The sequence below is a fragment of the Marmota marmota genome, unplaced genomic scaffold (assembly GCF_001458135.2).
Source record: "Marmota marmota marmota unplaced genomic scaffold, marMar, whole genome shotgun sequence".
NCBI classification, from domain to species: domain Eukaryota; kingdom Metazoa; phylum Chordata; class Mammalia; order Rodentia; family Sciuridae; genus Marmota; species Marmota marmota.
The window spans coordinates 7,166,965-7,189,556 of NW_025999991.1; the positions used below are offsets into that span (position 1 = coordinate 7,166,965).

Below are 22,592 nucleotides of genomic sequence, written 5' to 3' on the forward strand. Positions count from 1 at the left end.
CCGCCCGCGTCCGGTCGCCATGGAGACCTGGTGGGGCCCGCCCAGCGGCGCGACGCTTCGGAGAGCGCCTGGGCGCACGCGCAGAAGCGCGGCCGCCTTCGCGCGTGCGTGGACTGGCGCTACTGACGTTGTCGCCTAGCTACCAGATGGCGTTCTAGACGCTTTGGGGCCGGCTTCTTTCCCATGCCTCCGTCGTTCTGATGCCCAGGACGCCAAGCGTCAAGAACGCCGCTGGGACTTTACGACACCCTTGCCTGCTTTTTGCCATCCCCGTTCATTTTCACTTGTCTGTTGTCTGGTTTTCTTGAGAAAAAACACAGAAATGAAATTATTTGCCAAAAAGTTCAAATGGGTCACCATGAGGCGAAGGATTCTCCAGTTAACACAGCCTTCTCCAGAACGATCACGAGAACACACAGTTTACATCTGCTCATTTGGTTCTTGCAACCTCTGCTTGACCTACCAGGACTGAGGCACAAGTTCCTGCAGCCCCTCCCCCTGCCGCCGGATGATGCGCGGCGCATGCGTGGCCATACGCGTAGAGGCCTCTGGGAGGCGCTGAGAGGGGCCACGCGCTTGGCCGCCTTGCATTGTGGGAGATGCAGTGCTTGCCGCGGCCCTCGCGCCGCCCTGCAGTGTGCAGCACGGTCCGGGAACTGCCATTCCCAGACACCCAGGGGTTTCCCAGGCTGCTCTGCGGAGCAGTAGGGCGTGAATGTCAGCGCGGAAGGGTCAGGGCGCTCTCACGCAAGTTGGAGGCCGGGAGGGAGGCGGGCGCCGTGGAACGTGAAGGTGTGGATTTGTGCGTGGCTGGCCAGTGGTGTTGTGGATTGCGAAGCTTTGCTGCTTGTCGTTGCGTCCCTGAGCGGGACGGCTTTCTGTGAACATGATGTGTACTGTCCTAAGAGCTCTGCAGTACGCCGAGAGGCTGCACAGGTCCTCGGGGAAGCGGCTGTTGCTGCCAGACCGTGGGCTTCACGGGGCTGCCTTGAAGACTCAGCCCAGTTTGAGGTGGGGCTTGCGAGAGCAGAAGAAAACGGCGCAACCTAGATCTGTTCTTGGACTCGTCCAGAAAACGATCTGGACACAGGGACCGAGCCCCTGCAACGCACAGGAGGACCGCCGCAAGCAAGTGTCGGTGCACCGAGATCGGAGAGCGGAAACCGCGGTCTCAACCTCCCAGAAAGGTAAAGGCAGTACTTGTCTTCCAGTCAACCTGACAAGAGCTGACAGTGTCCTTCTACCAAGTTTACACCTAAGGAGGGAAAAACGATTCACACAGAAGAACCGTTAAACTGTTTAGAACCAGGTTTCAAAAATTCGAATTTAGATGTATGGAAGTTGATCTTGAATTTGAGCATTTTGTTGCATACTGTCTAGGAGATTTTTCTCAGCATGTGTTTCAATGCCTATGAGAAAGAGAAATTGGATAGGATAAATTGAAGAGAGAGATATTATCAAGTTATAACCAATAGGAAAAACTCAGTAATCACTTCATGGAATAATTGATGCTGTTCCCAGATCCTCAGCTACACTTTGAAGACTATAAAATGAAAGACATCCAGAACATCCCTTGCCCTCACACATTAGGTGCAGTAATAGAACATACAAACAGGAAAGATGAAATGTAATTTAGTCGGGAAAGTCAAAGGTATTTTAACAGGTATTTTAAGTTTAATTTTTTTTCTTATTGTTGTGTTCTTCATTTCACAAGTATGTGGTAGAAAAAATGAAAGGCACAGAAAGCAATTCAGGCACTCATAATTATATGTCGCAGATAAAACAATTGTTTAGATAATAATTTGTGTTATTTCAGTTAATATTCCTAATTTTTAACAAAAAATGGTATCCTGCCAATTGTTTTGTAATCTGCTGAACATGCCAAAAATGTAATCTTTTGTTTAGGATAGCAGTTTAGCACACACACAAAAAAAAACTGATACGCAGAAATGAAAGATAAAGGTATGCATATGTATCAGTTATTCTGGCTCAAGGGCCAGTGTTGCTTGCACTACAGACTGGACCTGCCATAGAGTCCTTTCTTGATGTGGATCCCATCCAAAGGTGACAGCACTTCTTGTTACTCAGTGAATGAATGGGAGCAGTATTTTCAAGAGTGGAATACATTGCCTCCGAAATGCAAAAAGACCTGCCATGCATTGCGGTCGCAGTGTAGAATGCAAGAATTTGCCTTTTTTTTTCATGGGACAGAATGGCATGGCATGTCTGAGACAGAACCTCCTGCAGGTCTCATTGATACGGTTAGTGAGCCTCTGAATCTAACAATTTTTTTTGTTGTTGTTTAGGCCTTTGTCAGGCCCATCATTCACACATGAAGCACATATCTTACCAAATTTTCCAGTACACTTGCCACTTACTACTTATTGGCTCCAACAAAATGGCATCTACATAACAGTCAAACAGGTGATTTTGCTGAATGTTTGAAATAGCATTGTCCAAATAAAACTTTGTGCAATAATGGAAATGTTTTATATCTGTGTTATCCAATATGATAGCCACTGGCCACATTAAGAGAGTGAGAAAGTAAGCAAATCGTGGGCAAGGACACAGGTATCCCATTTTTATTACCATGCACTACTTCTGCTCCTCCTCAGTAGAGGTAGGAAAAAAGGCATTCTTCAGATCACCAATGCCATGAGGCTGTATAAATGTGCTCCCATAAAGTTCCCATGTTTGGCATTATTACATCTACATTGGGACTGCTACTTGGTTTAGTTTGCATTGATCCGCATTATTCTCTAGCATCTGTCTGGTTTTTGAAGGGGAAGGTTGGTAGGAGTATAATGGAGACCACTGCCCTACTCTGTAAGGTATAACTATGGCTTCCTTATAGCTTTGGTGAAGTGCCCTCCAAGCCCTCCTATGAAACGTGGCTAGCTGTTGGGTTCAGAGTTCTCTCTAGTATCCACTCTAGCATGCCTGATGAGCCTTTGCTCCATTGTTTGCCACTTCTGTCCTCTCATTTTCACATCACTTCATGGGGACCATGGCTGTTTCTAAGTTTCCAAGAGCAGACATGACTGCACTTCAGTTCCAGGGGCACTTACCTGATTGTTATGTTCTTGATCTCAGGAGGGTACCCCATGTAAATCAACTCTCAATCAGCCATGTTTGTATTCTGTGACCTTGACACACACCCTTTAAGAAAAGGTCATGTATATGTTTTCCAAGCAGTATTCACAGTATGGTTTATTTTTCTCCTTCTCACACCCAAGTTATGTTGTACCTTGGCCAGGAAAGGAGGTTGTAGACACTTCTTGAGGAGAGTATGTGTCTTGCTAGGCAGAAGCCTCACCTGGTCTTTAAGAAGTAAGACATTATAGATTTTAATGGGGAAGGAGTGAGCCGCTTCTTCAGGAGAATCTGAATATAACAGATTTTTTTAGAACATTGACCTCAATATTCTTGTACCAAGCTTCACATTCCCTTTACGCCCCAATCAGGGCATGGCCCTGGCTTGGCAGAGCTGACGTGTTTGCCATGCCAGCCTCTTGCTACTTTATTACCTTGGCCCTGACCCTCAGCCTTTTCTGTCTTCTGGGTGCAGCATGAATCTCCTATGCCCCAAATCTCTCTTGCCTTTCCCACTTCACCTTCACTGGTGAAGATTATTACCAAACTCTCCCCTGCCTTACCTAGTACATCCCTCCCCCACCCACAACCATGCAACCCAAGTCCTAAAATTTCCTAGTCCTCCGGATTTTTCAAAATAACACCAACCAGTGCATTCTTGTTTCCCACTATTCCATTCCAGCTCATCATCGTGGGCAAAAGCTGCAACAGTTGCCTAGAACTGCATGCTGGGCACTGCATGCTGGGGCCTGTCAATGCTCCATCTACCACCAGGCACAGAGAGTCCTCATTGCCAGTGAGTGGCTGGTGATCCATTTCCAAAATTTCAATTTGGAACTGCTTCATTGGACCACTCCTGGTAGCACCTGTTGTAGATCATCCCAGGGAAACAGACAACAGATTTGCATAAGGAGGTTTATTGGGGAATGTTCTGATAGTACATGTTGAGGGGTAAGGAAAGCAGTATTGGCAGAGGGAGGAGCTCAAGTGCACTTGCAAGAAGGGCTTCAGCCAGTGGTCAGTGAACTCTGAAACTAGGCAGGCCATGACCTAGGTGAGAAAGCTCTTTTCTGGTGAAGGAATTTGCAGAGAGGAACTGAGAACTGTCAGCTACCACTCCTCCCTGCAGCCAGCAGTACCCATACTACACCACAGCACCCACTGCAGGAAGTGTGGAGAATTGTAGAAACAAATACTAATGAGGTTTTTAGGTATGAAGATAGGTCTAAGAGGTCAAGAAGAGTAAGGTAAGCAATGAGCAGCTTCCATTGGTGATACTTATATATTAGCAATAGAAATTTTTTGAATGCATAAAATGTGGATAATATTCAGCACAGCCTTTATACATAGTAGATATGTAGTAGCTATCTGTGATTGAATAAATAGAAAAGACAGCCTATCAGGAATGAATGTATTGAGAAAGAGACAATCAGAAATCCAAGGTATGGAGCCTGTGACCTGATTCAGGTAATAGGCTCAAATGAAGCTATCAGTATACTTCCAGTTGGGGGCTGGTACACTACTGGCAATTGATAGTTATCAAGGTGTTATGACAGTAATGAGATGGAATGAGGTGGTGTCACCATAGGCTTTTCCACACCTGAACCTAAGTAAAGAAATGGGATTTGTGGTGACAGTTATTGTTTAGATCAGTCTCATGAGCTGAACAGATTTGGCAGATGCACTATTTTTATTGTTTGAATCACATCTTTTAAGGTAGGATTGTAGCTCAATGGCAGAACATCCCCAGGTTCAAAACAAAGAAGTCTTCCTAAAGTGGTGAATAAATCAAATATATAAACTAATGCCAAGGAAGTAATGTACTTTTTCAGCATCAAAAGAGCAGTGTAGTTGTAATTGCAATTTTTTGCACAAACATGTCTTGATTGAATTTATTTAGCTCCCAGAATTTCTCTTTAATCCATCTGGGCAACTTTTATCTATGTGGGAAAAAATAAGTGCAGTGTAGTCTCTATGTAGGTTCTTCTTTTTTTAAGTTTGTTTGATTCATAATTCTTCTGTTGAGATAAATTCCTGTTCTGAATTCAGTTGTCTTTGTATTTTATGCGCCAGTCAGTGGGGTTACAGAAGGATGGCATTTGGGAATGTTACTGACTGTTAAGGTTTAATGATCGTTTTGGTCTCTTTGGTTGACAAGCCAATACTTCTTAATCTGTGCACTGGACCTGTGTCCAGAGCTGCCTGATACGTGGCACTTGTTCTTATTCTAAGAGACTGGATGAGGAGTCCTCCTCTTAGAAAGTAAGACAGTATCAAGATTATAACATTAGATGAAATAAAAACTAGAGACTTCTAGGCACTGCTCTGAGATCCTGCTAAAACTCCAAAGCATAGGGAGATTCCAGAGCTGCCACTGAGAAGGCACCAGCACTGCTCGCTTTGACTCTGACTTCACATGTCCCCTGCTGCAATGCCAAAGAAGCTGGAAGTGGGGCTGCTCAGAGGGGATACACCTGTGACTCCTTGGCATTTTCTCTTTACAGTGAAAGAAGCTGGAAGAGATTTCACCTACTTAGTCATCGTGGTCATTGGAATCGGCATAACAGGTTGCCAAAAACAGCAAGTACAACATCCCTGAACATTTTTTTTTACTAACATATCTTCATCTCTCACTCTTGGTTTGCTTCATCATCTTTTCCTGTGATTTTCAGGTGGCTTGTTCTACACGATTTTCAGAGAACTCTTTTCTTCATCCAGTCCTAGTAAGGTATATGGGAAAGCCTTAGAAAAATGCAGATCACATCCCGAGGTTAGTTCTCTGATGAGAGGGAGAACATGTGGGGGAGGCAGAAATGGGCCCAACTAAAATACCAGTTCTGAACCCAGGGGATTCATGGAACAGCACATAGTGGTTGGGTTGTGATTAAGTGTTTGTTCTGTACTTGAAATGCTTGGATCACAAGCACCCAAAGGTCTGTGTGTGGATGTTTTCATCCTAATTGTACAGTGAATTTTTTACTAGTTGCTCATAGATAATCACCAAAGTGTCAAACTCAAGCAGTCTGTTTCTAGTCTTTTAAAATAACTGTTTCGTGGTCTTGTGATCATAACAATAATTGTTAACATTGCCAAAAGTACGTCATGTGCCAGGCATTGTGCTTAGTGACTCCGTGCATCATCTCATTAAGTCTCGCAGAGGCCCTTGGCATTAGGTCTTACTCTTGTCTCCAGTTGCAGAGGGGAAAACTGGCACTATTAACTAACTCAGCCTCAATCACTAAACTAGGTGAGAGCCAGAACCCAAATCCAAGCTGGTCGGTTTCCACATCTTACCCTGCTGGGCACAACCTTCCTCAGCCATTCCCTGGGAGGAGTCGACATGCAGCCACACTGTGGTTTCTGAAGGAACCTTCCAGAAGGAAGGCTTTAGATCATAACCATCCAGTCACAGTTTGCAAGACATGGCCGTGTGTGACAGATTCCTTACTCCCTTGGGGGAAGGCTTCAGCATTGAAAAGCATTCCTTGCTGAAATCCTAATTTTGATACCTTGAAAGGTGACAGCAGATGGCATCATAAATATCAGGGCCCAAGAAGTGAGGTCAGAGAAGCAGAGTCTACAGTCCTCAGCCAGGGGCAAGATGAAGGCCACAGGTTTTCTCAGCGTGGTGTGCTGTGCTGGGTTCCCTGGAGCAGGGCGCTGAGTGCTTCATCAGTCTCTGGTCGTGTCAGGTGTGTGTGGCTCAGCAGCCAGTGGGCGCTGGCATTTTTCTTTTCAGTGTGTTGATTTCTCTGAACTGGACTCTGGTTGTTAGTCTGTGTGAACCATGGAGAGGGAGGCAGGAAGTGAGAACTGTCCCTGAGAGAGTTGAAAATGGGCAGGGACTAAAAAAGGTTCCTACTATGGTTATTGGGAATCAAATTATATCTGGATTGATCTAAGTTATCTGCTTTTATAGTTGACAAAAATAATATCAGTAGAAACCTAGTTAGATATCAGGATGCATCTCTGAGAACAGGTGAAGAATTTTTGTGTTTCACGAACCCAGCGTCTCATAGAATTCACGGCATTTTGAACAAAAACAAAATCCATAGAATAAACACAGAGTATGATATTACTAGGGCCAACTTAGTTTGCTTCCAAAAGGAACTCTGAACAATAATTAAGTTTTAACAATTTAGTTTTGTCAGTAGTTTTTAAGGTCCCAAGGCTTCTTAGGCACCATGCTTGATTAAAAAATAGGATTAAAAAATTCTAATGTTCTGATACTGATGTGTTTAGTCTATTAAGTAAATTATTTGGACAGTGGTTCCTTGGTTTCAGGCACACAGATCTTAAATTTATCTCTCATCTTACATAGTATCCTTTTCTTTTGTGTCTGGAAATTGTGATAGTAAAGATGCTCAGCAAAGAGACAAAGACAATTTTACAAAATTGAGGGTCAATTTTTTTCTTTTTAAGTTTGACATCAAATTTGTATTTTTTAGAGAGAGTCCAAAGCATTTGCTTTTTAAGTTAAATAAAAAATACATTTCTACTTCATGTGAATTTTACCATTAACAATAGTAGATTCACACCTGATTTTGAATATGCTATTAATTCTTGGGGTTTTTCCCTCACTGTTTGAGTAACTTGACTCATTTCAACATCACAGTTTTGGGCATTAAACCCCATATATTAAATGTCATTCAAAGTGTTCGTACATTTTTTACCTTGAAACCACGACATGTTAGAGGAATGTTTAGGCACTGTTTTGTGTTCTTTTATAAACGAAGTGGAGCAGCTTCCTCTAGCCCACCTTGGCCACTACAGGTGAGTGCCAGAAGGTCCGTTTCCATTTCTGGGCATGAGGTGACTTGAGCTCTTCAGGGATGACTTTTGCTACACATCCTCCTTTCCTGGCGTTCGCATCATTGAGTCACCGTGTTTTAAAGGGACGGGCCTGCCCGGCTTTCCCCTAAGGCACGTGGTGTGCAGAGCTGCTCCCTGGAACTGACCAGCGCCTTCTCCGCAGGTGGTCAGCGTCTTCGGGGAGCCCGTGAGAGGCTACGGGGAGATGACGCGCCGCGGGCGGAGGCAGCACGTCAGGTGCCGCGGGCGGGGGAGGCGGGTGGCCTGCGGGTGGCCTTGGGGACTGGGTCTTACTTCGCCCGCTTCCTCGGCAGCTTCATCGAGTACGTGAGAGACGGGCTGAAGCACCTGCGCGTCAAGTTCTACATCGAGGGCTCCGAGCCGGGCAAGCAGGGGACGGTGTTCGCTGAAGTGAGGCAGGTGGGCCAGCGGGGCCAGCGGGGGACGGGCCCGGCGGGGCGGCCGTGGGGCCGAGGGCGCGGGCGGCGCTGGGAGGCGGTCAGGCTGGAGACGCGTGCTTTTCAGAACCCGGAGGGTGGCGAGTACGAGTTTCAGTACGTGTTTGTGGAAGTGGACGCCTACCCTCGAAGGACTATCGTGATCGAGGACAACCGAGGCCGCGAGGACAACCGAGGCCGCGAGGACAACCAAGGCCGCGAGGACTGAGCCGGCAGCCTTTGCCCAGCAAGGGCGCTGCGCACTCCCGACAGCGGAGGAACAGGGTCTCCGACAGCTCATACAAGCCACGTTAGGGATTTTCTTGTGAAAAATCATGAAAGAGAGCATATTTTATGTTTCCTCATTAAAATGTCGATCATGACAGCATTTTTGCATCTTTTATGATGAGAATTTTTTGTTACTGAAAAAGAACAGATTTCAATATTTTATGCTTTTTTATATTGTATAGTTGTTTTAAGCCTAAAGAATAAAATTACAACTAAAAGAAAGATGTCAAAAGCACCTTCCATTCGTGTACTTTGGAATCTGACATGAGATACATGTGAAAATATTTGAGAACTGTAGTGAACCAGATGAAGAATACATTAGGAAAGGTTCTACACGGGGTTTTAGAAGCCTATTCCCTCGGCACCAGATGGGAGCATTATCCCTAGTGGGAAAAGCGCAGGCTCTGCGGCAGGTGCCCGGGCTCTCACCCCTCCTCTCCTAGTTACCTTAGCTTGTCAGCCCTCACCAGAGGGTGGGGTGACTGAGTGAGATGAGCGTGCCAGTGCCTGAACCAGGGCACCATGAGGTGTTTCCAGCCCACTCAAAGCTTATGCTGATACTTCACATTGCTAAGAAAAGCCTAGAAAGCAATGGAGGTCATTTAAATGTGTGTATTAGGTCTTTTTAAATTTTTTTTTTTTTAATATGACCTCCCTATTTAATTTGAAGTCTTTGCTAGGAATTTCTTAAAAAGTGACTTCCTCTTAAAAAGTACGTACTGCTCATGTGACACTTAGGTGCTGTGTGTACTGGGTAGTTTAGAAACATCTTTCTCCATAGTGGCTTCGGAATGGTGTCTCTGCAGTCACGTGTTTCTTCTTCTCCTGCAGAATTGTGAGTGCAGGGGTTTCCAATGTATTCTTGAGATTGTAGGCTATTGGGGGTAGAAGGACTCCCAGGCTATCTCACCCACTTAGTTTATCTCCCTCCTTACACTAGTGAGTGTTTTGGTTTAAGTGCTTGTTTTAAATGATTAATTTTAATTCTAAAAATCCCAAACATGTAGAAAGTGTGGAAAGAATCTGAGCAATGTGCTTGTCTCCCTGCTGTAACACATGTGAAGTGACAGGCTGAGCTCTGGACTTGGGCTCCATCTCCTAGTTAGTGTTTCCTGTCCGTCCCAGTAGAATGCTCTATTCCTGTGTTTTTTTATTTCCCTGAGGTGACAACATGTAACAGGCTGAGAAGTTCTTCCTGCCATGTTAAAATTCAAAAAATCAGACCTGATTTCAGACCTCATAGCAGTTGTCAAACTGCACCTGGACAAAGAACCCTGGCATCTGTGCTCAGGTGGGGATTTAGTCACCCTCTCTAACCCTGTTGTTTGGTTTAAGACCATTTGCTTTCTCTGTATTCAGCTTTACTTACCTCCCATTTTATTACATACCCATGTCCCTTAAGTTCTAAGCTTACCAAGTTACTTTCATGTATGTTTAAGAAACCTAATTATTTCAAAAGGAAACATTTCTGAGCCCATGAGAGCTTCTTCTATATAATACAGAAAAACATAATGTGTAATTTTTTGTTTACTTATTTGAGCATCTTTAACCAGCTTTTATTCTGGCATCTCTGTCCATAGGCTTCTTCTCCCATCTTCTCTGAATTCAGTTAAAAAATCTCGAGGACATATCTGACTGCCCAATATCCCTCCTCTATCATTTCTCTGCATTTACAAATGATTTGGTCATTGTCTTCTCAGGCGGTTGTCCCTTCATGCCCAGTCAGTGAAATTTTATGAGCATTAAGAGTCAGGCAGCGTTTCCTCTCATGGTCTTTACCTCCTAAATGAAGAGACAGGTTTCAAGTCAGAAGTTTTGTGAGGTTCTGCTTACTGAGGAATGAGATTCCAGCCTAACTATCTTGCAGGCCCCTTTACAACTGTGCTAGGAATGCTTTATTCATTTCCTTCCATTTAGTAAACTAATACAGGGATGTTACTTCTGTTTCTTTTACTCTTACCCAAATATAACTTGCCAACTTCTAATTGATGGATTTCCACTTAGGGATATACTTTTTTTAAAAAAACTATTTTAATTTTTCTTAGTTGTAGTTGGACACAATATCTTTATTTTGTTTATTTTTATGTGGTGCTAAAGATCGAATCCAGCACCTCACACATGCTAGGCAAGCGTTCTACTGCTGAGCACAACCCCAGACCCGGGATATACTTATTTTATATCCTACTATGCAGTAACCCTACTGTAGCACCACTCAGGTATGCCATGTTAGATTTCATTCATTCGTTCATTCAAGAAATATTTGTTGAGTATATGCTATATGTCAGACCCTACATTGGGTGCAGAGATCCATAAAAAGAAAAATAATGACCCTTGGCCTTGAGGAACATCAAATAGATAAAATACTCCAGTGGAGTTGTGACAATAGCTCGGGCTGTCTGGGACTTCAAAGAGGAAGAACCATTAGAGATGTGATCATCGGAGTATAGAATGCAAGGGAGGATGAACACAATTTAGATGTGCCCCAAGGCCATCCACCATAGCCACAAATTGACTTAAATGTTTCTCTGATTTCACAGATAGCTCCTATCATAAGTGAAACACAGACATAAACTTTATTCCTAGTCAGCATGATCCAATGAAATTAGGTACAGACAAATCAGCTTAAATAGGTCTACTTGCTCTAAAAAGAATGTTACTGTGTAAGAGCCAATGACAATACAGGTCAAGTACTTACTCCTGTGAGCTGTGTGAACTGCTATAACTGATGTGACCCAGGCTCCTTACGACTCCATTTGTGGTTGGTGGTCTCCTGGTTTGAGAACTATTTTGTGTGCACAATAAACTTTTACAATTTTTTTAAATGATCTGATTTATAGATTATCTACATCTGCCTCTACCAGTAACTTTGATTTCATTAAATGCTCATTGACTGACATGATTTTTTGCCAAAGATTTATCAGCATGTACAAATAGGTATTATTGTTTATCATTTTATTTAATTGGTTATATCTCACCAAGTTATTAAAAGAATATCAAGGATTCAAAATCACAGGAAGATTCAAGATAATTCTTAATATATCAACAACAACCAGAAATCAAAAACAAATACTAATAATTCATGTCCACAGTAATTGACACCAGAAATATAGAACTAATTGTACATAAACATCAGCCTACTTAAAATCACTGTAAGGAAAAATAACTCATTCTGCAAAATTGGGCAAAAAAAAAAAAAAGCCTACCCTGTTAGATTACATAAAGGAACTAATATAAATAAACAAGTTTATAATATAAGTAAACAAGTGAAGCATTTCTCTGTCCTGACAGCTTATATTTCCACCCAGAATTGATAGTGTAAGATTTTTTAAAATTTCATAGTAGTCAAATTAACAAGTATTTATTGAGCAGTTCACCTGATGAACTGCAATGATCAGTACTATACAAGGAAGGAACTGGTATTCTTTGAAGCCCTACAATTTAGATCAACTAATTATAAGATATTTAAACATACAGTATAGAGTTTGCAATTCAATGTGCTGATTTACCAAATACCTACATCACCCTACAATGTGCCAATTGTTGTTCCATGCACCACACAAAAACACCTTTCCTCCATGACAACTCCAAAGCTGATCCCAACAGTTGGGATTTCCGGATGAAGTAACAAAGCTAGTAAGTGGTAAGATAGGATTTGAACCTAAACAGTCTATTGCTGTCACTCTATTATGTTCCCTATGCTGCCTTTTGTTCTAAACTGGATTGAGGGAGAATGATAAATCTACCATGAGATGAGAGAAAACCGTAAATTTATTTGAGACTGATAGGGAAGGAAGAGGAGAAGCGGGTGGATGATTGGCCGATGATAGATGAATAGATTAGATAGATAATAGATATGTAGGTAAGTAGAAACAAGCGGATAGGAAGGCAGAAGTCAAGACAGGACACAAAGGTAGAAGAAAAGACTAGAAGAGTCATGACACCTGTCTGGCTGAATTGTGACTCCACAAAGTTTATATGTTGAAGCATCCAAACCGCAGCCCCTTGGGATATGCTTTAAAAGAAGTGATTAAGATTATGTAGATGTATGAATATATCACAGTGCATTCCAATTTCATATATATAATTATAATGTACTAATTAAAGAAACAGATCACACTGGGAAGATGGTAGAAGAAGTCACTTTCCTGGCTGCTCCAGGGCATAAAACCAAGAAAGCAGGCAGCTTCTCAGCAAGGTGGGTGGGAGAGAAAGGGGGGAGGACTTTACGGGGAATTGATACTGGATATTCAAAGCAGATTGGGGACTCAGGAAGTTGGGAAGAAGTCCCCAGCACTGTTGCTGCCGGAGCCATCTCCTCCTCCCCAGTCCCCTCCCCATGAGCAAGTGGAGGGATAAGGAAATTAAAGAGCCCACATTTTTAGGAGGCCTATGATATGTCTTGGTTCAGAGAGATCGGAGATAAAGACAGTGCCAGACTAACCTGAAAGGAGTGCTGCACAATATGCTTGTGTGGGAGAGAAGCCACATCTCTCCCGGCAGCCCACGGAGAAAAGAGAAAGGAGACATTTTGCAGCCACACCCGTGCAGCCAGCAGCTGTGGGAGTTGATTCGTGGCAAACTTGAACTGGGCCCAAAATACAGGCCTGGAAAACCCACACCACACGACATGGTTCCTAATTGACCAGGATAAATCACATGTGGAGAGGGGTTTACATGGGGGGTATACAGGCCATGGAAATTCACCCAGCTCCAACCCTCCCCCTTGAATCTGGCAACTTGCAGGACCAGCTGAGAGAGACTTGACCAGCTGGGGACAGGAGTGATTGAGTTTGGAGATGGAAACTGAGAGAACAGGAGATGTAGGGTCCATGGGTGGTGGAGGGAACAAAGGAATGGCTTCTCCAGTGCATGGAGAGATTTCTGGGGTGCAGTCCCCCAGCATGGACTGGCAATTGCCCTGGAGGTGCGCTGATTTAAAATCTTCAGACCAGTTACCATTAAACAAAGAAACTGGAACCTACCTAAGCCTAAACCCTGCCTCCAGGAGTTCCACCTCTCATACTCCAGTAGCCCCATGCTGAGGGTGGGCAGACATTACAGTCCAGTCCACCCCACCTAACAGCTGAAAAGGGAAGCCAAGAATTTTTCGAACTCCAACAGAAACAATTCTTTAACTTTTCATAAAGAACATTTTTTCTTTTTTCTTTGCTCTGTTTAATTGTAAACTGAATAGTACATGAATACCTATACATATTTGTCACTTTTTTTCTCTTTTCTAGCATTTTTTGAAGGCAGTTATTTTGCATGGCTTAGTCTTTTAAAGGCTAGGATGTTTGATTAGTATATCTTGGTTTTGTTTCGTATTCTTTTTTTTTTTTTAATATTTATTTATTTTAGTTTTCGGCGGATACAACGTCTTTGTTTGTATGTGGTGCTGAGGATCGAACCCAGGCCGCACGCATGCCAGGCGAGCGTGCTACCGCTTGAGCCACATCCCCAGCCCCTGTTTCGTATTCTTTTATTTTTTTAATTTTTATTTTATATTTTTTCTCTCATATCTCTTTCCCTTGATTCTCTTCTACTAACAGGCAAACACTATTGTTCTTTCACTCTTCCTTAAATTTCTTACTTCTCTTTTCTTTCCTCCTCTCTCATAATCCTCACACATCCTAGAACTTATAATCCTTTTGCAAACTTACTGTTTTTACTGTAGACAATACTTGATCACATCATTTCTGTTTATTGTGACAACATGTAGATGTCATAGTAGGAACTGTTTGGTTTAAGGCTGTATATTGTTTACATTAGTGGTTGTTATTATTTGTCTCCCCCTAAACAGTGAGGTGCTGGAAACTTTCAGGGACACTATAAGTCCACAAGGTAGAAACTCTCCTGCCTCAGATCCATACTGTTAGATAGTTAGACACACAAATAATATGAAAAAGCATGGGAAAAAAACCACCCCAAATGAATTTTTAAAAAACTTCAATAAAAGCATCCATTGATACCAGCACAGTGTAAGAAATGTCAGAGAAGGAGTTTAGAAAGTTCATATCACAGTGAAACTGATCTGCAAGATAAAGAATGTTATAAGGAATACAATCAGACAGAAAATTGAAGTGAAAGATCACTTCAACAGACATTTTGAAAAAATTCAAGTGGAAATCCTCAAAATGAAGGGATCAATAAAAAAAATTCAATGGAAAGCATCAGCAGAATAGACCACTTGGAAGATAAAGTTTCAGGCAATGAAGAAAAAACATATAATCTTGAAAATAAATCTTGACCATAGAGAAAAGATGTAAAGAGACCATGAACAGAACTCCCCAAAAACATGGTATAACATGAAAAGAGCAAATATAAGATTTATCAGGATAAATGAAGACTCAGAGATATTAACTAAAGGAATGCACAATCTTTTCAATGAAATAATATCAGAAGTTTTCCCAACCATTAAGAATAAAATGGAAAATCAAATACAAGAGGCTTTCAGGGCTCCAAATATACAAGATTGCAACAGACCCACACCAAGCCACATTATTAAGAAAATCTAACATACTGAATAAGGAAAGAATTTTTTAAATTGTTAAAGAAAAATGACAATTAACTTTTACAGATAAACAATCCAGATCCCAGTTGATTTCTCAACCCAGATCCTCAAAGGTCTTGGAATGTTATATACCAAGCTGTGAATGAAAATGGATGGCAGCCAAGAATACTACACCCAGTGAAAATAAGCTTCAGAATTGACAATAAAATAAAAACATTCCATGATAAATAAAACTTAAAAGGCTTCACAACTAGAAAGCCTGCACTACAAAACATACTCAAGAAAATATTTTATGAAGAATAAATGAAAAATAAAGATGAAAATCAGCAAAGGGAAGAACTACACCAGAAGAATAGTTAATTAATGGAGATATTTGCCGCGTCCGGCCAAAGGAGCCGAGTCCGGCGAGGGACGGCGAGGTTAAAGGACACAGGACACCAAGGTTCTTCATCCAGGAGACAACTTTTATTTTTTCTACCCCCCTATTATATATCCTCCCACCCTCAGGGTTAAGCACACACACACACACACTTTACAGGAAGCGGTCTCGAGCAGCCTTAGGCAGACTAGGTCAGGTTTTGCAGGTCGGTCATGCCAGGCCCAGCTGGGCCACTAATCAGCAGGTACAATCTGTCCCAGGCTCTCAGGAGGGCAGATAGACAGGAAGCCCACAGGGCTGACAGAAAGCCCACAAGGCTGATTCATACTTCAGTGGTACTCGCCTCCACATGCGGAACAAAGAGCAGGAAACTTACTCCCGTTCCAGGGCCAGGGGCTTCACCACAGATATTAATTCAAATTAAACACAGAAATAAATCAAAATGACAAGGAATAAAAATCATTTCTGAATAATAACATTGAATGTAAATGGCCTAAGCTCATTAATCAAAAGACATAGACTGGCAGATAGGATTTTTAAAAAGACTTAACAATATGCTGTCTCTAAGAGACTCACCTACCTCATAGACAATGACATCCACAGACGGAAGGTAAAAATATGGGGAAAAAACATCATTCACATAGATCTTATAAACAAGCAGCTGTTTCTATCCTCATATCAGATAAAGTAGATGTCAAGCTAAAGGCAATCATAAGGGACAAAGAAGGACATTTTGTTACTGAATAAGGAAATTACACAGCATCAAGATATAACAATCATAAGTATTTATGCCCAACAATGGAGCATCTATGTACATCAAACAAACCCTTCTCAATTTCAAAAATCAAATAGACCACAACACAATAATACTAGGTGATTTTAACATACCCCTCTCACCGCTGGATATATCTTCCAAAGAAAAACTAAATAAGCTATAGAACAAAAAACTACAGTTAATAATTTAGATTTAACAGACATATGTAGAATATTTCACTCATTAATGACTAAATAGACTTTTTTTAAGCAACATATGGATCCTTCCCTAAAATAGACTCTATCTTAGGCCACAAAGCAACTCTTGGCAAATACAAAAACGTAGAGCTAGTACCTTACATTCTATCAGGTCATAATGCAATGAAATTAGAAATCAATGATGAATTTTTTTTTAAAAAAGAAGCTACTCTAATACATGGAGACTAATAATACACTATTGAATGATGAATATATAACAGAAAAAATCAGAGCTGAAATTTTAAAAATACTTGGAAGTAAATTAGAATAGTGACATAACATATCAAAATCTCTGGAAGACTATTAAGGTGGTTCTGAGAGGAAAGGTCATTGCATTGGGCTCATTCATTAAAATAATAGAAAATCATCAAATAAATAACCTATTATTACACCTCAAGGCCCTAAAAAAAGAACAAATCAACACCAATAGCAGTGAAAGAAAATAATTAAAATAAGAGCTGAAATCAATGAAGTTGAAATGAAAAAAAAAATCAAAAAAACAAAAAGTTGACTCTTTGAAAAAAAATAAATAAAATTAATAAATCATTAGCCAAGCTAACCAAGAGAAAGAGGGAAAAAATCAAAGTTTAAAATTCGTGATGAAAAGGAAATATCACCATGGACACTACTGAAATACAAACAATAATCAGAAACTATTTTGAAAATTTATACCCCAATATAATAGAAAATCTTGAAGACATCATCAAATTTCTAGAGACATATAACCTATCCATATTGAATCAGGAGGACATAGAAAATTTAAACAGATCATTTTCAAGCAATGAAATTGAAGAAAGCATCAAAAGCTTACCAACAAAGAAAAGCCCAGGACCGGACAGATTCTCTGCCAAGTTCTACCATACCTTCAAAGAAGAACTAACACCAATCCTCCTCAAATTATTCCATGAAATAGAAAAAGAAGAAACCTCTCTAAACTCATTCTATGAAGCTAGTTTCACCTTGATACCAAAGCAAAAGACAAATCAAGGAAAGAAAGCTTAAGACCAATATCCCTGATGAACATAGATGCAACCTACTTGGCTTGACCTGGTCATTCTCCATGGCCATGGAAACCAGGGGGGTCCTCCAACCTCTTGCCCAGGCTCAAGAAGAAAAACCACTGCCCGAGTTCTCCTTTCAGTGCTCTCTGGAGAAAAAAAAAGGGGGGTTTCCATCCATCTCAGACTAATCAGACTTTTCCTAAGCTGGACGTTTCACCCTGAGGAGTGAAACCTGAAAAGCATATGTGAGGTATGAAGGAAGGAGCAGGGTGTGTCTGCTTCCTGAGGCTGCCAAAGCCAAGTACCACCAATGGGGTGGTTTAAAGAAACAAATGTGTGGTCTCACAGCTCTGGAGACCAAATTCTAGCTGCAGGCAGGGCCATGCTCCATCTGGAGGTGCTGGAGATCCTCCCCACCTCTCCTAGCTTCTAGAGGCCCCACATTCTCCAGTCTCTGCCCGCCCCCTGCACATAGCTTCCTCTCTGTCTTCTGTTATGGGTCTGGCCTACAAGGATGCATGTGGTGGAATTTAGGGCCCACCATATCACCCAGGATAAGTGCATGCTTTCAAGATCCTTCACCCAGTCACATCTTTTGCCATATAAGAATGTAGCATTCATAGGTTCCAGGGATTAGAAAGTGATGAAAGGGAAATATCCACCTTTGGGGAGCCACCTTAAGGCAATATGTGTCTCAAGTTCATCTTTTTTATGAGCCTGGACCCAGGGATTTGAACCCAGGCCTGTTTGATTTTCTAATCCCAAGAGTTTTATTACCAAGTGTTGCCTTCCCTGTTTCTTCACCTCTGTGCATTTCAGTTTCCTCATCTCTCAAGTGATGACAATACCTGCCTCATTGGCATTTTATTAGGACTGTCCAAGATCAGACAGAAGACAATTCAACAGCAGCAGGTACATACTGTATTGCAACTATCAATGTATTGATTTTTCCATGAACCAGACAGGATCCCTTGTCTTTGGCACAGATGATGGAAATCAGCCATGTTTTTCCTGGAAGCCACCGGCTACTGTGTGTGATGGGCTGCCAATAAATACTGTCAACTGTATTTATTGATAATTCAAATAAGATGCCTACATTGATTAAGTTAAATATCACAGTAATTGATGTTGATTTTATTTAGCGTATAGATGCATGAAGTGGGATAATACAAAAAAACTCATTTCAAATAGTACAAATGAATCTTAATAGGCTCACTAATTTTCATATTATAGAACTATAAAAGTGTTCATTTTCATCTTTATCAAATATGATTACATCGTTCATCATTATCAAGTCATTTCCTTTTTACGCTATTTTTACTGCTAAGACCAGTGTGTGAGGACTGGGCAGTTGTGGCTTCGCTCTCTAGTCTCTTCTTATGGCAGAGCATGAGGGATAGGTGGTGGGGAAACAAGGGTACCCCGGCACCCTGGGAGCAAACACATGGGAAATCCAGTGACAGGAAAAGCTAAGCACTCTTTCTATGAGGAGTGGGAGGGAACTGGGGCAGCATAGGACCCTTCCTGGGGGAGGAGACTGGGGGTCCCACAGATGCAGGCCACTGTCAACACACAGGGCTGTGTCCCCCCATCTGCACACTCTGCAAGTATGTAATGCCTTGGTTTAAACAGAGAGGGTAACAGAGGGCAGGCGTGCACAGGAAGGAGGGTGAGCAACGTGGACAGAGCCTGGAGACAAAGGACAGGCTGCTCCAGTGTGGGCAGCTGCAGGGCCGTCAGGGGCAGCCAGGACATGGAGGAGTCATCCCATGAGATGATGCACGGATCCATATCTCAGGTGCTTCTCAACCTCAAGTCGATTAGAGTCGTCTGCCTGGGTCACCAGAGCATGACCACTGGAAGTGTCCCCTCTAAAACCCGAGGCCATTCAATGTGCAGCAGGTGTCACAAAACTCAGAACCAGACCATTGACTCAGATGGCATTGCCTATTATGGCTTGGATACAAGGTGTCCCCTAGAACCTTCCATTATGAGGCCTGTAACCTAATCAGCCTTTCTTACTGTGCATGGACTGATGGGGTGGTAACTGTAGGCAGGTGGGGCGTGGCTGGAGGAGGTGGGTCACTGGGAGCTGCCCTGGAAGGGTGCATCTTCCCTGTGGTCCCCTCCCCCTTGCTTTCTCTCTGTGCTTCCTGGCTGCAGGAGGAGAGCTGCTTTCCTCCACCATGCTCTTCCCCATGAGGTTCTGCCTCACCTTGGGCCCAGAGCAATGCAATCGGTTGTCTGTGGACTAAGACCTCTGAAACCATGAGTCCCCAAATAAACTTCTCCTCCTCTAAGTTATTCCTGTTCAGTACTTTGGTCATGACCATGAAAAGGCTAAAACATTAAAACTACCTGATTATCAGAATCACTCTGGAAATTTTTAAAACTTGATTTCTGTAGGCCTAAGCAAGGCCCATATTATTCTCCCAAAATAAATGTTCACAACCTGGCCTGAAAACAGGCTGTTCCCACAGTTCTGGAGGCTAAGAACCTGCCAACAAAGCACCAGCAAGACCACACTCCCCAAAAGGCTCTGGAGACCAATGCTTCCAGCCTCCTCCAGCATCTGGTGGCTCCCTGCCCTTGTGGCTGCCTCACACCATTTCTGCCTCTGTCACTTCATGGCCAGAATTCTGCTCTCCATCTCCCCATCTCTTCCCTTCTAATGATAGCTGTCATTGGATTTAGGGACCATTCATATAACCCAAGATGATCGCATCTCAAGAACCTTGATTACATCACAAAGATTTCCCAAATAAGATCCCATTGCAGGATCTAAGCGCTAGAACACACGGTGTCTTGGGGGTGGGCCATTGCACTATGACAGGGCCCAGAAACCCATCATTTTTAATGGAATCCTGAAGTGACATGGATAGCTGGGGACAACTGGCCAAGAAAATGCCCCCACCTTCAGCTCTTGGTGCCTTAGCAGCCTCTTCATTTGGGGCTGTTGCTGCAGTTGGTTTTGGCCTTGTAAGGAAGCTCTCCTTTTACTCAGGACAAAAGCCTTTCTGTGTATTGAACAAACATGCAGCAATGTGATACCACATGTGTAAGATGCTATGCAAAGTGGTACTAGAAGCTCTCCCAACAGAACTCAAGAGACCATGCTGGCCCCTCCTCTGCTAGGCTGCTTAAGGGCCCTCTGCATCTGTTCACATGAATCTGCAGTAATTTAATAAAAGCCAGCACACAGAAGGTACTTCAGTTTCGGGAGGACATTTAACATGCTGCAGAGGTGGATTGTTTGACTCTCCTGGTGAGAGTCAAAGCCCCATGCCCTTAATGCAACTTATGTGGCTTCCTATGTGCCTGAAGGGGAGGGGCAGGAAGGTGAGGCCCGGTTTCCAGGCTCTCTCCCAGCTGAGCCCTCCCAGGCCCCAAGGGGAGGAGCCATTAGGAGTGGGATATGAAAATTAGTAGGATCTTCCTAATAGTGCCACACACACATACAAAAAAATATATGTGTGTGTGTGTGTGTGTGTGTGTGTGTATAAAATATTGAAGAAAGAAAAGAATTTAAAAAAAATAAAACATAATTTAAAATTTAGAAGACCAGAAGAAAACCTTGACACTCAGAGCTATTTCACTTTTTTTCCCCTTAAAACCATGAAATCAGAGCTGGATGACATTTCACAGATACAATGCTCTCTCCATTGTGGCTGAACAGACATCAGGAGCCTGGATTAGAAGCACCAGGGTGTTCCTCAGCGCATTAGCACCAAGCCACCCATCTGCTGAGGCTAGAGTATACTTCATTTCCTGCTCAAAGGAGAACTCAGGTCTTTGTTCACCTTACTGCCTTGTACAGCTGTCGCCATAAACTCCTTTGGCATCAGTGCCAGAGAGCAATTCCAGATGTGACTTTAGAAATACCCTTGGTTCTTTGTGGAAATGATGGTATTATGAGGAAGTGTTCATAGAAACTAACTGTTCATTACCATTCACAAGAGACCCATATTCAAATTTAAACATATTTTCGAATGAAAAGGAAATTTTGAATTGTTTAATGTGCTTTAAAAAAGAGTTTAGCTTAATTAGATTCTGTCATCTGGTCAAAATAGTTTACATAGCAAAAAAAAAAAAACAGAAAAAAAAAGGACATAAATCCCTGGCTCTGAAGGACTTTTAATATGCCACTCAAATACCTTGTTTGAATTATATTGAGCAGAACTATTTGGAGAGGTGCTAAAGTTACTCTGCTTATCTTTATAAAACCTTGTTATAGAGTTTAACTGTGTTCTAAGAGTTATGCTGGGATTTACCACTGGAAAGGAGAAACGGTTTCTTTTTGCTATAGAATCTTTCTCATACATTACACCGTGAATATAACATTTTCCTTTATCATTGTGTTACCTTCTCCCACTGACTTTGTTCATTGCTAAGATTCTCCTTGTAGGAGTTCTGTTCTGCTCCCAGCTGTGATTGTTTTCCTGTTGAGAGAACATGAGCTCCTTGGTCTCTGATGCACAAGGGAGCAGGAGGTCAGACAGTTCTGACCCCATTTCCTCACCCTGTGCTGGACATGAGATCATCAGTGGGGGTTGGAGGGGACCCAGAAGCTTTCCTGTGCATCATGGAAGGAACAACATAGAAATCAGTTGTCACACTGGAAACCTATAGTCATTTTTGTCAGGGAAAGAGATCTTGATAGTACCTTGAAAATCAGGGGTCTTAGACTATGACTTGCAAATTTTCAAAGTTATTATAGTTGAATAGTTGGGGACAAAGCTTAGAGCAAGACAAACCAAGGAATGAAATCCCAGCTCTTCCACTGACTAGAGTGACATGGACAATTTCACTCAACCTCTCTGAGTCTCAGTTTATCTGCAGATAACAAAGGGACCCAGAAGGACATGAAGATCAGAGGTAAAAACACATCCAGCTGAACAAGAGGGCATCGATGTGCGAAGCCCCATGGACATCAGCTACAGTGTCACACGTGCTCACGTTTCCACAGTGACCAGCTGCACATGAGAAGATGGTCCCAGAAGGTTGTAGAGGAGTTGAAAATTTCCAATGGCCCGGTGATGCCTCACGTTTAGCCACACTGC

General features: G+C 42.4%; 2 protein-coding genes and 1 long non-coding RNA gene across 10 annotated transcripts in view; 1 reads left to right on the plus strand and 2 right to left on the minus strand.

The window, feature by feature from the left end:
• Positions 1-501, minus strand: part of Fbxo15 (F-box protein 15) — a 72,033-nt gene extending 71,532 nt beyond the window's left edge. Inside the window, exon 1 of the mRNA XM_015499563.2 lies at positions 464-501. The gene's annotated coding sequence lies outside the window, so the exon portion shown is untranslated. The remainder of the gene's footprint in view (positions 1-463) is intronic.
• A 168-nt stretch (positions 502-669) lies between these two features.
• On the plus strand, positions 670-8,730 carry Timm21 (translocase of inner mitochondrial membrane 21). Of its 6 annotated transcripts, none has more exons than XM_048806653.1 (7): positions 670-1,187; positions 5,598-5,660; positions 5,766-5,863; positions 8,069-8,142; positions 8,220-8,321; positions 8,431-8,521; positions 8,558-8,730. In XM_048806653.1, exons 1-6 carry the CDS (start codon positions 887-889, stop codon positions 8,504-8,506), a joined length of 714 nt encoding a protein of 237 aa, XP_048662610.1. In that variant the 5' UTR covers positions 670-886; the 3' UTR covers positions 8,507-8,521; positions 8,558-8,730. The 6 variants fall into 6 exon arrangements, with proteins under 6 accessions (XP_048662610.1, XP_048662609.1, XP_015355062.1 ...); XM_015499576.2 differs by having other exon boundaries at positions 677-1,187; positions 8,220-8,325; XM_048806652.1 differs by having other exon boundaries at positions 671-1,187; positions 8,431-8,730.
• Positions 8,731-8,998: 268 nt separating this feature from the next.
• LOC125617854 overlaps positions 8,999-22,592 on the minus strand; it is a 55,658-nt gene continuing 42,064 nt past the window's right edge. For all 3 annotated transcript variants that reach the window (XR_007348950.1, XR_007348951.1, XR_007348952.1), the window contains 2 exons: positions 21,909-21,971; positions 8,999-10,412 (listed from right to left, as the gene is read on the minus strand). This is a non-coding gene — a long non-coding RNA (uncharacterized LOC125617854). The remainder of the gene's footprint in view (positions 10,413-21,908; positions 21,972-22,592) is intronic.

Bases quoted from the DNA above. Each gene is read 5' to 3' on its own strand.
- Timm21 (XM_015499575.2), top strand. From the start codon at position 887: ATGATGTGTACTGTCCTAAGAGCTCTGCAGTACGCCGAGAGGCTGCAC. The intron at 5,864-8,068 runs GTTAGTTCTCTG...CCTTCTCCGCAG, and splicing joins AATGCAGATCACATCCCGAG to GTGGTCAGCGTCTTCGGGGA. The intron at 8,326-8,430 runs GTGGGCCAGCGG...CGTGCTTTTCAG, and splicing joins TGTTCGCTGAAGTGAGGCAG to AACCCGGAGGGTGGCGAGTA.